Source organism: Hoplias malabaricus, chromosome 2 (assembly GCF_029633855.1).
Source record: "Hoplias malabaricus isolate fHopMal1 chromosome 2, fHopMal1.hap1, whole genome shotgun sequence".
NCBI classification, from domain to species: Eukaryota; Metazoa; Chordata; class Actinopteri; order Characiformes; family Erythrinidae; genus Hoplias; species Hoplias malabaricus.
Genome location: NC_089801.1, coordinates 31,212,539 through 31,225,034, shown reverse-complemented (window position 1 = coordinate 31,225,034; position 12,496 = coordinate 31,212,539). Strand labels below are relative to the sequence as shown.

Here is a 12,496-nt window from a genome sequence, read left to right as displayed (position 1 = left end):
CCTGCAGTGTATATTTATGGCACTGTGGGCACAGGAGGTCATGTTGTTTTAGTGTATGTGGATAAACAGTATGTGGAAAAAGTAAGAGCTTCAGTCTCTAACTGTAAACCTAAAATGTGTCTACAATTAGTGGACAGTAAATACTAATCAGTGAGGCGGACAAATTGTACGATCAGAAACTGCACACCTCTAAAATGGAGTGGGCAGTGTGACGTTATCTTAATATGATGACCCCATTATGATGTTTTCATGATATTTCATAATGTGAATTATGTAAATTATTTATTTTTCCCTGTTCTATAAAGTGCACCTGTGTGGAAAGGGTTTCTATTAAATTGGCCAATGTCTGTTGGTACAATGTGGCAAGTACCGTACTTAATATCTCAAAAATTGTTTGGTAAAATAATATTATAACTGTGTATGTGTTTTCATTGTATTTGCGTGGTTTTCCCCCAGTTGTTCCAGGTGCTCAAATTTCCTCCACTGTCCAAAAACATGGTGAATTGGCTGTGTGTGTGTGTGTGTGTGTGCATGTGTACACAGGTGTGCCTGGGTGAGTGTTTGAGATTATCCACAGGTGTGAGAGTGCATACGCCTGATGATTCCAGGTGGGCTCTGGAGCATCATGAGCAAATGATTTTGGAAGAGCAGAGACTCACATATTCACTCTTGGGAGTCAAGTCGATGCTGCACTGAGTCAAAGCAACCACTAGAGGACACAATGTGTCAATAAACAAAGAGTCCATAGACAATGGGCTCTGAGCAGAAGGTGATCCTTTGTGCTGCTCTTTGACCTTATAAGCTAAGTTTAATAAACGCACCATGGACATGGAAAAATCTGCAGAAAGATTTAAAATTGACATGTTAATGTTCATTAAAAGAACATGGTGTTTACCCTGAGAGGATTTTAAGTAGCTGTATTGTAATGTGTTGGGTATATGTCATATATTAATTGATGTTGTATTTGATGTGTTGTGAGTCATCCCAGATGTCTCTTGTAAAACAGATTTTCTGATCTCCTGGTAAAATACAGTTATCACAAGATCAAATCTAACTCTACTATTCTGGATGTTTTAATTTGGACAGTGAAAGCAATATATACTAGAGAAACCCCGCAACTTTGGGTTTTACAATAACTCATCCATTATTTTACAGCTTACATACTGCACCCAGTCACTTTATGTGCATGGGCATTTTAAATCGCCACAGTTTTACACCACTAAAACAAAATTAAGTAACAATTAGTTACTGATAATACATTCACAATAGCAACTGCAGCTGTAGCCCTCAAGCTGCTATACCCCTTTCCAATCTAGTCTCTCTTCATTGGTGTTTTCCTAAGTGTTTGCATACTGAATTTTCTTTGTTTGTTGTCTATTTACACTGCTGTCTGCAGCGCTTCTGTGTAAATCTAGCACCATGTCCTGGAGGTACCAGTTCATTCTCAACTAATTTGACTTTGACTTTAATGAAAAGCAACAGTTGTATTCCATTGTTGAGGTTGGTGATAGCAAGAGGTTGAAAGTAGGTTGCTTCTTTAGAATGGACATTTCCACTGAATCATATAAACCTGACCATATGTCTGTGGGCTCTTTTTGTAATCAGCTTGATTTTACCAGAGGTTTCAGTAACCTTACATCTGAAATACTGCCCTCATGCAGTGGCAGAACCCCTGCCTGTCCTATATGAGGGTCTGAAATGCCAGCGTGCCACAGAGTGGCCTCAGGAAATGTCACTCTGTCCGGCACACGCCATGAAGTATGGCCCAACTCTTTAACATAATCAAAGGATTTAACCTTTCAACCGCAGATGGCCAGTTGCTGGGTGTGTGACCGAATGACTAAACCTAATCTGTGTTTAGCATCCTTTGCCTTTTCGCTTTTGGAGTATGAGAAAAGATGAGTGTGTTCCAAAGGCTTTAATTAATATTTTCACTTTAACATGTAACATGATAAAATAACTTAAAACAAGGAAAACAATTCTAGAAACAGGACGAATTATATTTGAATATTCTTACAACTGACTCACAATGTGCTCATTTGCTGAAATAGATTTTATTTATTTATTTGTTTGTTTGTTTGCTGTGTAATCACCCAGCAGCTTCTCTGATTGGTTATAAAAATGGCATAAATTCTACATACTGCTATAGCGTCAACAATGGGGAGAATTCTGGGCCAGGACATAAATCATTTATAATTTTTTTTGTATGTGTTCTTTATATAGTGTGTGACTTCATGACTCTATAGGCCACAGGCCTTCGAAACAGGTCACATCAATCTTTAATTTCTCTTATAGGAGAGTCAGAATAATCTATGCCAAACACTAAATAATCCATTTAAAGCAAAGCAGCTGGTGGAGAGATATCTGTGGACATTTTGAAGTCTCTCAAATGCAGGTGTTTCCTAGTTTTTATATCAAGAGGGCTAAAGACGCTGAGTTCCAGAGTAGCAGTTATGATCATTCAGAGACTAACAAGAACACAGTGTCATTGATGCCAAGCACTGAATAGCGCCCCCTCTGGAGCAGTCCCTAGTTATTGATAAGTGGTCTTATGATTAAGTGGTCTTATGATATTTGTTCATATCAAGGTTTTCAACCAATAAAACTATGTGCCATGCTGAGAAATGTGAGATCTCTTTGCAGCACTGCAACTTTATCTGTTTGTTTATGATTTGGATTGTATTAGAGTTGAGGTCAGTGAGGGCAGTTTAGAACTGGACCTGAGCTATGTGTGAAAAAAATCTTGCTGTGATGCCTCTTGGCAAGCAAACGCACAATATGTTCATTGTGTCTTATGTGCACACACAAACATGCCTCGGGGAGTCAGGATCGAGGCATGTTTGTGTGCGCAAGTAAGACACAATAACTAGAGAAATGATGGGTTTCCCCACGTGTTCAAGCAGTGCACATCTCTCTTACAATTCTGCATAAGTACCTGAATCTTATTGTCTTGTACATGTTATGTATTGCTATATATAGGTTTATGTTTACGGGATGGGGTCAGTCCTAGGGTTGTTAGATCTATTAAAGATGAATATTTATAGATTTCACACTGGTCCTGTGAGGGTTTAGATCTGACACATGTTGACGTTATTCTCAGTCCTTTAGATGCAAAGCACCACACAGGAATGACTTATAACCAACTCCCTCTCCCATATGTTCGCTCACTCATCCACTCTGTCACTTACATTTAACAAAATGCTTCACAAGGAATCCCTATTTCAACGCTGTGCATCTTAATATTAATAATATACACAGAGCTTTTAGTTAAAGGGACAGTGTTAGATTGGCTTGCCCCTTGAGAAGCCAGGATCATTCTAAATGTATCTCAATATGTGACCAACAGTGTAAATTAAATGGATCAGAGACAATACATCCAAGTCAGCTATTGCATTATGTAGCAAGAATACTCTGGAGAGCATTTGCAATAGCAAGAGATCTGGTAGATAACAGAAGACAATTATGGAGGATGACCAAAGCATTCTTTCAGTCATGAAGAAAAGTGTCTTTTCACCTGCTGAACAGATGATACAGCTGTTGAACAGATGAGCTCCAGGATGTAGGAATTTTATGTGTCAAAGGCTGCTAGGAAGAGATTATTATACCAGCATGACGGGGTTGTTGCAAGCTGAGAACAACTGGTAAGCTTGAAGAGAAAGGCCAGGTTCAGACTTGTCATAATGATAATGTTTATTATGTGACAGTTTGCACAGTCAAATAGTTTTGGAACCATTACGGTGTGGCAAGTTTAGGTGGTTGGCTTTGCACAGCTGCAATATTTATGGTTCGTACTGGTGTGTAAGAGTGCTACAGGTACTGGCTTTGTAAAGCGTGGGGGAGTTTGTGTCGTGTGTTACACATAAAACAGTGAAAGGGGATGGCACAGTTAAGGACTTTTTGAAGAGTTTTAATGATTTTTATTGTTGCGCTATATGTGCATATTTTTGCCCCAAACCAGCTGAAGAAAACTAGTTTAATTGCCATTCTCTTTGCTGAGACATAAATATATGACTGCAAACTAGTAAATGTGGAAAGCAATAGCTATCTATTGCATAATGATTGTAGAATCTGAGGGCAGGCTGAACTTAACAGGTGACAGGGTATCTGTTAAATGGATTTCATGGTGGTCCAGCATGTGTCTGGGTGGGTACCACAGTCCTCTGCTTGACTAGCTATAGCTTGAGTATGGCCGAACCTTTTCCTTGACAGTTGATAAAACAGTGAATTGAGCCTAATAGATAAATAAATTAAAAAACACAGTACATTTAAACAATTAAAATGGTGATAAATTTACTATTGATAATTGTAGATAAACTGATAATTAGTTAAACTCTATGCCAAGCTGCGCTGCTCACAAATTATATGCAAATGACTTAGAGCTGTATTTGAATGAGAGGGCTACAGAGGTGGATTGTATCACAACAACATGTGGTGATTAAAGCCACAGGGCTTGAGCAGGTGTTAATACAGTGTTGCCACCTGTTGAATATGTTCTGTGTGGGATGTATTTTACATTCATTATTGAATGCAAATAGTGTTTTTTAAGAGTGATTTTGAAGAGGATTACTCAAGTACAATTGTCTGTCCAAGGTGCTGTTTTGTGTGTGTGGTTAGAGGCTGTTCAAAAAGATTTGCCACCACGCTGTTGACAGTAGGAACTGAATAACTTGGGACCTATGAGAAGTTGAAGAAATAGCTAAATTTGCTCTAGATTGTGGATACACCACCTTATAATGGTAATGTATAATACTCTTGCCTCTTGACAAAGGGCAGACAGGCAGCCAGCTGCCCACCCAAACACAGTCCAGTTTAATGCAATCTTTATTCGCATTGGCGAAGTCAAGGTGAATTGAAATGTGAGGGACATGCAAATAATTTGTAATGTCAGTGACTTACGCTGCTGTATGTGGCACAGAAAGAATAATCAGCTATATGGAAATCACACTATTAAATGCTGATTTTCATCACAAGACCTCCAATTTTCCAAAAATCTACAGCCTACAAGATTAATGGCATAATATTTAGGTCAATAGCACAGAGTTTGTGGACTTTCGAGCGGATTTAGCCCAATTGGAAACAGCAAAAAGTCACATGGTCTGACATCACAACCTTACTAACTAGCGGTCTGTCAAAATTCTTGGTGTGGAGGCCTCACACCACAAAACTGTGGTGATCTCAGCCAAAATAAAAGGTTCAGAACTGCAGTGACATTAAATATCACTGGTAGATTTTTCCCTCAAAGTGGTCAATCTAGTAGTGTACGTAATATATGTGTGTGTGTGTGTCATGTTCACGGGCATGTTAATATCGTCATAGCAAGGTAGAGTCCTGACAGCACTGTTGTGTGTAAAGGCGTATGGTGTTATTGTTTTGCCTGGAACGTGAAACCCCATGTTGACACTGAGGTGTTGGGTCTTATATTACATTAGGTGCTTTCATGCCCACAAGCCTAACCCTCAAAAGCTTGGGTTTCAAAAACATGCTCCCTTGCTTATACTCCAGAGTATGAAGAGTACTAATGTCTACAAGCATACCTCAGCTACGGCCACAAAACCTCATATCTTTAAAATGTTAGGTTTAAAAGAGAAGGACAAAATGTATAGTTGGTATTTACAAATAAATGATGTAAAAATACTTTAAGCATGGACACATTCAGTCGTGCTGTATCCTAATCATTCCCAATATTATCAGTATCATTTTTAAACAATAAAAAAGTCATGAAATGAAAAGTAGTAGTAATCTTGTTTACATAATGACATCATGCAGTTACACATAATAGGAAATATGTTTATTAAGTGTGTCATTTAAGCGGCTTCAGTGGTGTGGAGATGGTTTGGTTACAACATATCAGATATGCACTAAGTATAGCATCTACTTTGTATTTATTCTGTTATTTATTATCAAGATTTAAGGCTATTTTTAAGGATATTTTTAGGTTAGCTGTTTATAAGCATTTGTTTAACATTTTGCACTTTTGCGGATGATTTATTTATTTCAATTTATTTTATAGAATCTTGGCAAGTTACTGTTCTTTACAAAATAACCTACTGAATGTTTGAAATAGTTACATTTACACTAAAATTAAACTAAGATGAGTAAAATATTTTTCAGTTTTTTATTGCAAATCTCATTATTGCAAAAATACCCTGAAATAGCGTGATATTTTAGGGCAACATCGCCTGTGCAGAGTTTGTGTACTCTCTGAGGAAAAGCATTCAATTAAATGAGATTGTCTGGAGCAGCTGTACATGAGCTTAAAATCCCAATGGCAATATTGAGGAGTCCTGTCCTTCCAGCACTGTGTGTGATGTCATCTGTAGTTAGAGGGGTATAAAGCCCCACCATGGGGCTCTGGAGCAGTGACACTGTAATCTATAGAGTGATAGAGCACCATTCAGTTTGTTATTCATTTTTATTACGAGTGAAATCCTCTGAAATTTAAGGTTATTTTTGTCTGTGATGTCAATCCAAGCACACACAGTCCCAGCCTCTACATTTTATGTTTATGCATCAACATTTATATCAATGTATTTACCTTCCAACTACATTTACATGACATATTGGTATCATTAACTCAGAATTTCCATATCGGCGCTATCTAAACCCAAATAGCTCACTCCATATAACACAAAACTAATAAGACACCAGGGATCCATTTCAGTCAGAGCCTGTGTCGAGAAGGTGCCATTACCCATGATGCTCTTTGTTGGAGTTTAAATATTGATGAGTCCTATCATTCCAGCACTGTGTGTGATGTCATCTGTGAGGGACTTAAATATCCCACACTCTCATATGACCCACCTGAGTGTTGGGTCTGTGTGTGTGTGAGAGAAATGACTGATTTCCCCAGGCCTTCATCTAAAAGCTAATATAGTAATGTAGCACTAATAAAGATGTGAGGTAATAAACTGAAGGCAGTGCCCCCCCCCCCCCCCCCCCCACTGTCCTATTACATAGTACCCCTCGCTATCCTTAAACATTCTCTAGGGCCTTACATTCTTTCTCTTTGTTTCCATTTTTCCTCTTTAGCTTTTCTTTTCTGTCCCTCACTTTTTTCATCTCTTTTTCTCTGTCCTTTACTCTCCTCCTCCTCTCTCTTTCTCCTGCCTCTCACTGATGTTTCTCTTGAATGACTCTTTCTGTCTTTTTGCCTTTTCTTTCTTCTCATGCTTAGCCATGCTTTCATTACCCTCCACCCCCCCCCCCCATCCTTGTGATTTTTTAGTGTGATGAATCCGTGGTGAAACTATTAATTTATGTTTGTGCTTGTGTGAGAAAGGAGAGAGAGAGAGAGAGAGAGAGAGAGAGAGAGAGAGAGAGAGAGAGAGAGAGAGAATGATCCAGCGAGCAAAGAAAAGAGGAAGCAAAGGTAATTGTGTGATCTGACTTTGACCTCATCTTCTCCATCCCTCCTGGGCTAGACATGAAGATTATGGGTAAGACTGGAGCAAGCAGAAGAAAGAGTGATGGTTATGAGATCATATGGGCCAAGAGCATTGTCAAGAAACACACACACACACACACAACACAAAGAGAGAGAGAGAGAGAGAGAGAGAGAGAGAGAGAGAGAGAGAGAGAGAGCAAGAGATAGAGGCAAGTATATATGGTTATTAGTGGTCAGTGTTTGTAGCCCATAAAGGTGAATGCAAACTAAGCTGTGTCCTTGGACAAAGAAGACAAACAAGTACGTTTGAATATTGTGCTTCAACCCAGACACACATACACGTATTCTAGAGTCGTCATTAGGGGGTTTTCAGCTGAGCAGTCTATTGTTGTTAAGTACTGCTACACCTGTGCCTAAAGCCAGAGGTCTGGACTCGAGTATCACACATAGATCTATATAAGGCTTAAAGGAGCAATCAGTGATATTTCCAACCATAATCTAACATGAGATGAAGAATCATTCTCTGTAGTTCCTAAATAATTACTGCTAATTTGGATAGCAATATGAAATAACAAACACACACACTTGCATTACACTTGTCTCAATCCACTTGCAAATAGAAGTCTAATATCACCACATCTCTGATATCTTCCACTGATCTAAACCAGAGTGGTGTATTATGCCATTCTTTCTAACGACAGAAAAGGTGTAAGCAAGTGTCACTAATGTTCTGTGTTTACAGAGTCTGTATGATCTGCTGTATGTTTTATTTCTCATTTGTCCACTGGCATCATTTTTCTTGTGTATATCCCCTTGTATGCACACGTGCATTTGTGCACTATGTACAATGCTAATAAAACAAAAAAGTAGGGGCTCATTGCTATTAGAGAAAAACCATAGGAACCGTTCCAAATTGTTTTGTCTGATCTGCTCCTTAATAACATCCTTCATTAAAGCAGCATCTCTTTTGGTCTGTGAGTAAAAATGTGCATATCTTTCTTCAGAAAATATCTTTTCTTGCAGTAGTAAACAGGCAGTAAGTCATTTATTTGTACTTTTGTAATTTACTTATAACTTTATGTGATGTTGATATTCAGGGTTTTCCCACTGTAAAAACATTTTTACACGATACACGGTGGCGCAGCAGGTAGTGTCGCAGTCACACAGCTCCAGGGACCTGAAGGTTGTGGGTTCAAATCCCACTCCGGGTGACTGTCTGTGTGGTGTGTTCTCCCTGTGTCAGTGTGGGTTTCTTCCGGGTGCTCCGATTTCATCCCACAGTCCAAAAACACACGTTGGTAAGTGGATTGGTGACTGTGAGTGTGTGCATGAATGTGTGAGTATGTGCCCCTCCAGGGTATGTTCCTGCCTTGCGCCCAGTGGTTCTGGTTAGGCTCCAGACCCACTGCGACCCTGAATTGGTTAAGTGGTTACAGACAATGTATATTTAATATTAATATTTAACCGAAGTTAATTGCGGTTGAATATTCTAAATAATTTCACAGTCCTGATTATATATATATATATATATATATATATATATATATATATATATATATCACGGAAATGCATGCTTAGGGTAAAGCTGTAATGCTCATATGGTATAGTGTTGATATTATAACATATTTACATCATTGTCCAAACTTAGTGTTTTCCCACTTTCCTGAGGATGTTTAGGAGCTGCAACCGCAGCCACAAACACACGCACACACAAACATGGACACTGTGTTCCATACAGTATGAAATGACTGCAATGAAGTGTCTCCTTTTCCCCTGGTGGCAAATTACCACCATCCTCACAGCTAATTAAGTCTCTTGTCACGTAAAAGCTCACGGCTGCGTGTAGCTACTGCGCCTTACCACCATACCAGCTCTCAAACACATACACACACACACACACACACACACACACACACACACACACACACACACACACACACACACACACGTGCATTCTGCACAATCATATTATTCTGGTGTAAACAGATATTTATAGTGGTGTAGTATAGTGTATAGTAATAACTGTTCACTGAGGTGGTGATAGGAACCAGACATCTGAAGGGTGTTATACACCTAAAAGCTCTCTCACAGGAAAGTATTACAGGAAATGGTTTCATATTTTCTGTTTGTGACTCGTTTTTTTTTTTTAAAGATATTGCTGAGACTGGGTTTGAGACCCGTATTTTAAGTATATCAATGTTGTATATACCATATCGTTAAACAGCCAAATTCGAATGGTAGAAATTGTGACCCAATGTGAGTCAGTAATGTCCAATTTTTGTCCCAGAGGGCCCAAGTCCAGTGTTTGTGATGGACTGATTATCATCATAATTTCTGATTATTTATGATTATTTATGATGAAAAAATACAATTTTTTAAAAAAAATAACATAACACTATGAAAAAATCTGAGAACTGAATAAGTATGTAGTATAAATATTTGTAAGTTAGGACAACTATCACTTTTTACTAGCACCATTATACCTCAGACAACTCTGAATGACTGATTCTTGGACACGGAATCATTTTCATTTCCTCTTTAAAAACTCATCATCTGTGAAAATCAAGTGTTTTTAAAATTTGTATTTATTATTATTTTTTACATATGCTAGGATGCATCATGTGTGAAAAAAGCAGTGAACATCATGGCTGAGCATTTACATTTTGAAACAAAATTGTTCACAAGGCAGTTTCCAGTGGACAAATTCAGACAGTTGGGGTTTCTCACATCATTCACCTAAGGAACCTATCAATTCAACTCACAGGGCAGGGCTTGAGAGCTGCAGGCGAGGGACTAACGGCATTATATATATATATATATATATATATATATATATATATATTCTGATTAACAGTACAAGCTTTTAGGGGCTTAATCATTGAACAGAGCGTGACTTTAAAGCTTTGGGAATGGCAGTGCTAATTTAAGGCTTAATAATTAGTTAGGGCTTGCTTTATGCTTTGGACATGTTTATAAAAGGACACTGGTTTTGTGTTGGTGGCTGCAGTCTATAACAGCTTCGGGTGGGCATGAATTCAGCTTCTCAGAGGACCCAGAATGTCTCCAGCATGGAAGAATTATGTTGACGTTATGGCTGGAGAGGGATTTACATTTGAACGGGGGCTATATCCCGATAAGATAGTAATACAGTAGTGTGTCTGAGTGCGTGTGTGTGTGTGTTTGAGAGAGAGAGAGAGAGAGAGAGAGAGAGAGAGAGAGAGAGAGAGAGAGAGAGAGAGAGAGAGCATATGTGTGTGTCAGCTAGTCTGCTAACCTAACCATCTGAGGGAAATCCGCGGGAAAGCCACAGAGCTCGCGACCATTCGCTTGCTTTCTACTTCCAGCTCTTTCTCCTCCTCTCTCTTAGTCTCTTCCATAGAATTATAGGTTCTTAGGTTATCTTCCCTTTCTTTTTCGTTGCACTCTCACTTACTATATTACCCCCTCTCTCATCTCTCTCTCTCTCTCTCTCTCTCTCTCTCTCTCGCGCGCTCTCTCTCTCTCTCTCGACCGTTGCGACCGTTAGGAGCTCAGTCAGTCTGTCAGTTACAGACGGAGTGTTACTATAAACGCGGGGAGAGAAAGAAGAGAGTGATAAAGTGAAGGGAGGATGGTTGCCAGTGACTGTCACTGACGGAGGAGAGGGAAGAAAGGAAGAAAAAAAGGAAAGGGAATAGACACAGCTCTATTATAAACTGCCGATGAAATGAGCGGGGCAGACACTGCGGCGATGAGCAAACTGCTCTGCTTCAACCAGCGGTGAGAGGGTAGACTTTCTTTCTAAATTAATCTTAACCCGCATTTATTTTTTGTAAGCTATTTGTTTTAAATGGGCTTTGTTTTTGGATTTTTTTTCTCTCCAATTAACGCTCTATTCTTGTCACTGCAGCAAATTCTCTTCAACATTTTTGTTTTCACTGAGCAACAAGCTGCAGGCACGCAGGCTGAAGTTGGAATGATTCTTTCCACCTTAAATAGCTGCAGCAGAATTTAAACATACGCCATTTAAGGTGGAATGGAACATTCAGACGCGAAACTGTATTAACTTCTGATTGGATTTTGCTTGATAAAAGGAAATTGAACAACATATGAGAAAATTCCACCTTAAATGTCAGAGTTAATCAATAATAACTTTCTTTTTCTAAGGCATTAATATGACTTCCTTGTATCTACACACATTGCCTATTTATATTAGTGCCCCTGACCATACAGCCCTGCAGTTTTACAATTAGCTACAATTAGTTACTCTGAATAGTTTGTTAGCACTCTTTCTCCCTGTTCTTCAGTGGTCAGGACTAGCACAGAACAGGTGTTAGATCATTCTCACCGCTGCAGTGACTAATGTGGTGGTGATATGTTACACTGCTATGAGTGGATCAGACACAGCAGTGCTACTGGAGATTTGAAACATTGTGCCTACTCACTGGCTACTCTATTAGACCTTGCTGGTCTACCTGTAGATGTAAAGTCAGAGACAGTAGCTCATCTGTTGCTGCACAGTTTGTGTTAGGCATCCGTTATGCCTTAGGGGTCACAGGATGCTGCCCAGTGTTGATCTGGTGGGGACCTGCCCAATGAAGAACCGGGTGAACGGGGTTAACAAATTATGCAGAACAAGAGATGTACTCTAGTCTGTGATGATAAAAAAGTGAGCCTATGTGGTAAAACGGACCTGAGTGTACATGACTAGAAACAAGTAGGTGGCTTTAATTTTATGGTTGATACTTTTATATCCTTAATCATATGTATTTTAACAACTTAAACAGTTGTAAATATGCTCTAAAAGGAGTTTCTAAGAGTTAAATATGAGCCATTGTAAACTGACTGCTTGGTTTCACAGAAACACATGGAAAATGTGTGAATAATTCATGTTTAATGGTCAGTTCACGGTAGGATGGACTTGCATGCACCGCTTTCCCATGGAGAACACAGACACACACACACACACCACACACACTCATACATATACACACAACATCCTCACACATTGATACCGCAAAGAGGAACCAATTGTTAGTCCATACAGCTGCCAAAAGTTCAGCACTTGTGGTTAGCCCCACTTTCCTCTCAGAGAAGATGGTGATGGGGTGGTGGCTCTACACATAGTACATT

General features: G+C 39.0%; 1 protein-coding gene across 9 annotated transcripts in view; it reads left to right on the top strand.

Moving 5' to 3' along the window:
* The window catches only part of garnl3 (GTPase activating Rap/RanGAP domain like 3), a 73,576-nt gene that overhangs the window by 10,164 nt on the left and 50,916 nt on the right, over positions 1–12,496 (top strand). For 4 of the 9 annotated variants that reach the window (XM_066661367.1, XM_066661369.1, XM_066661371.1 and 1 more), the window contains exon 1: positions 11,115–11,143. The exons of 4 other annotated variants lie outside the window; for them this stretch is intronic. Coding sequence is in view for 1 of the 5 variants with exons in the window: in XM_066661372.1 (XP_066517469.1) it covers positions 11,091–11,143 (53 nt within the window). In the remaining 4 variants the exon portion in view is untranslated. Of the gene's footprint in view, positions 1–10,696; positions 11,144–12,496 lie in introns of those variants that run through there. One more of the 9 variants, XM_066661372.1, reaches the window with a different exon arrangement.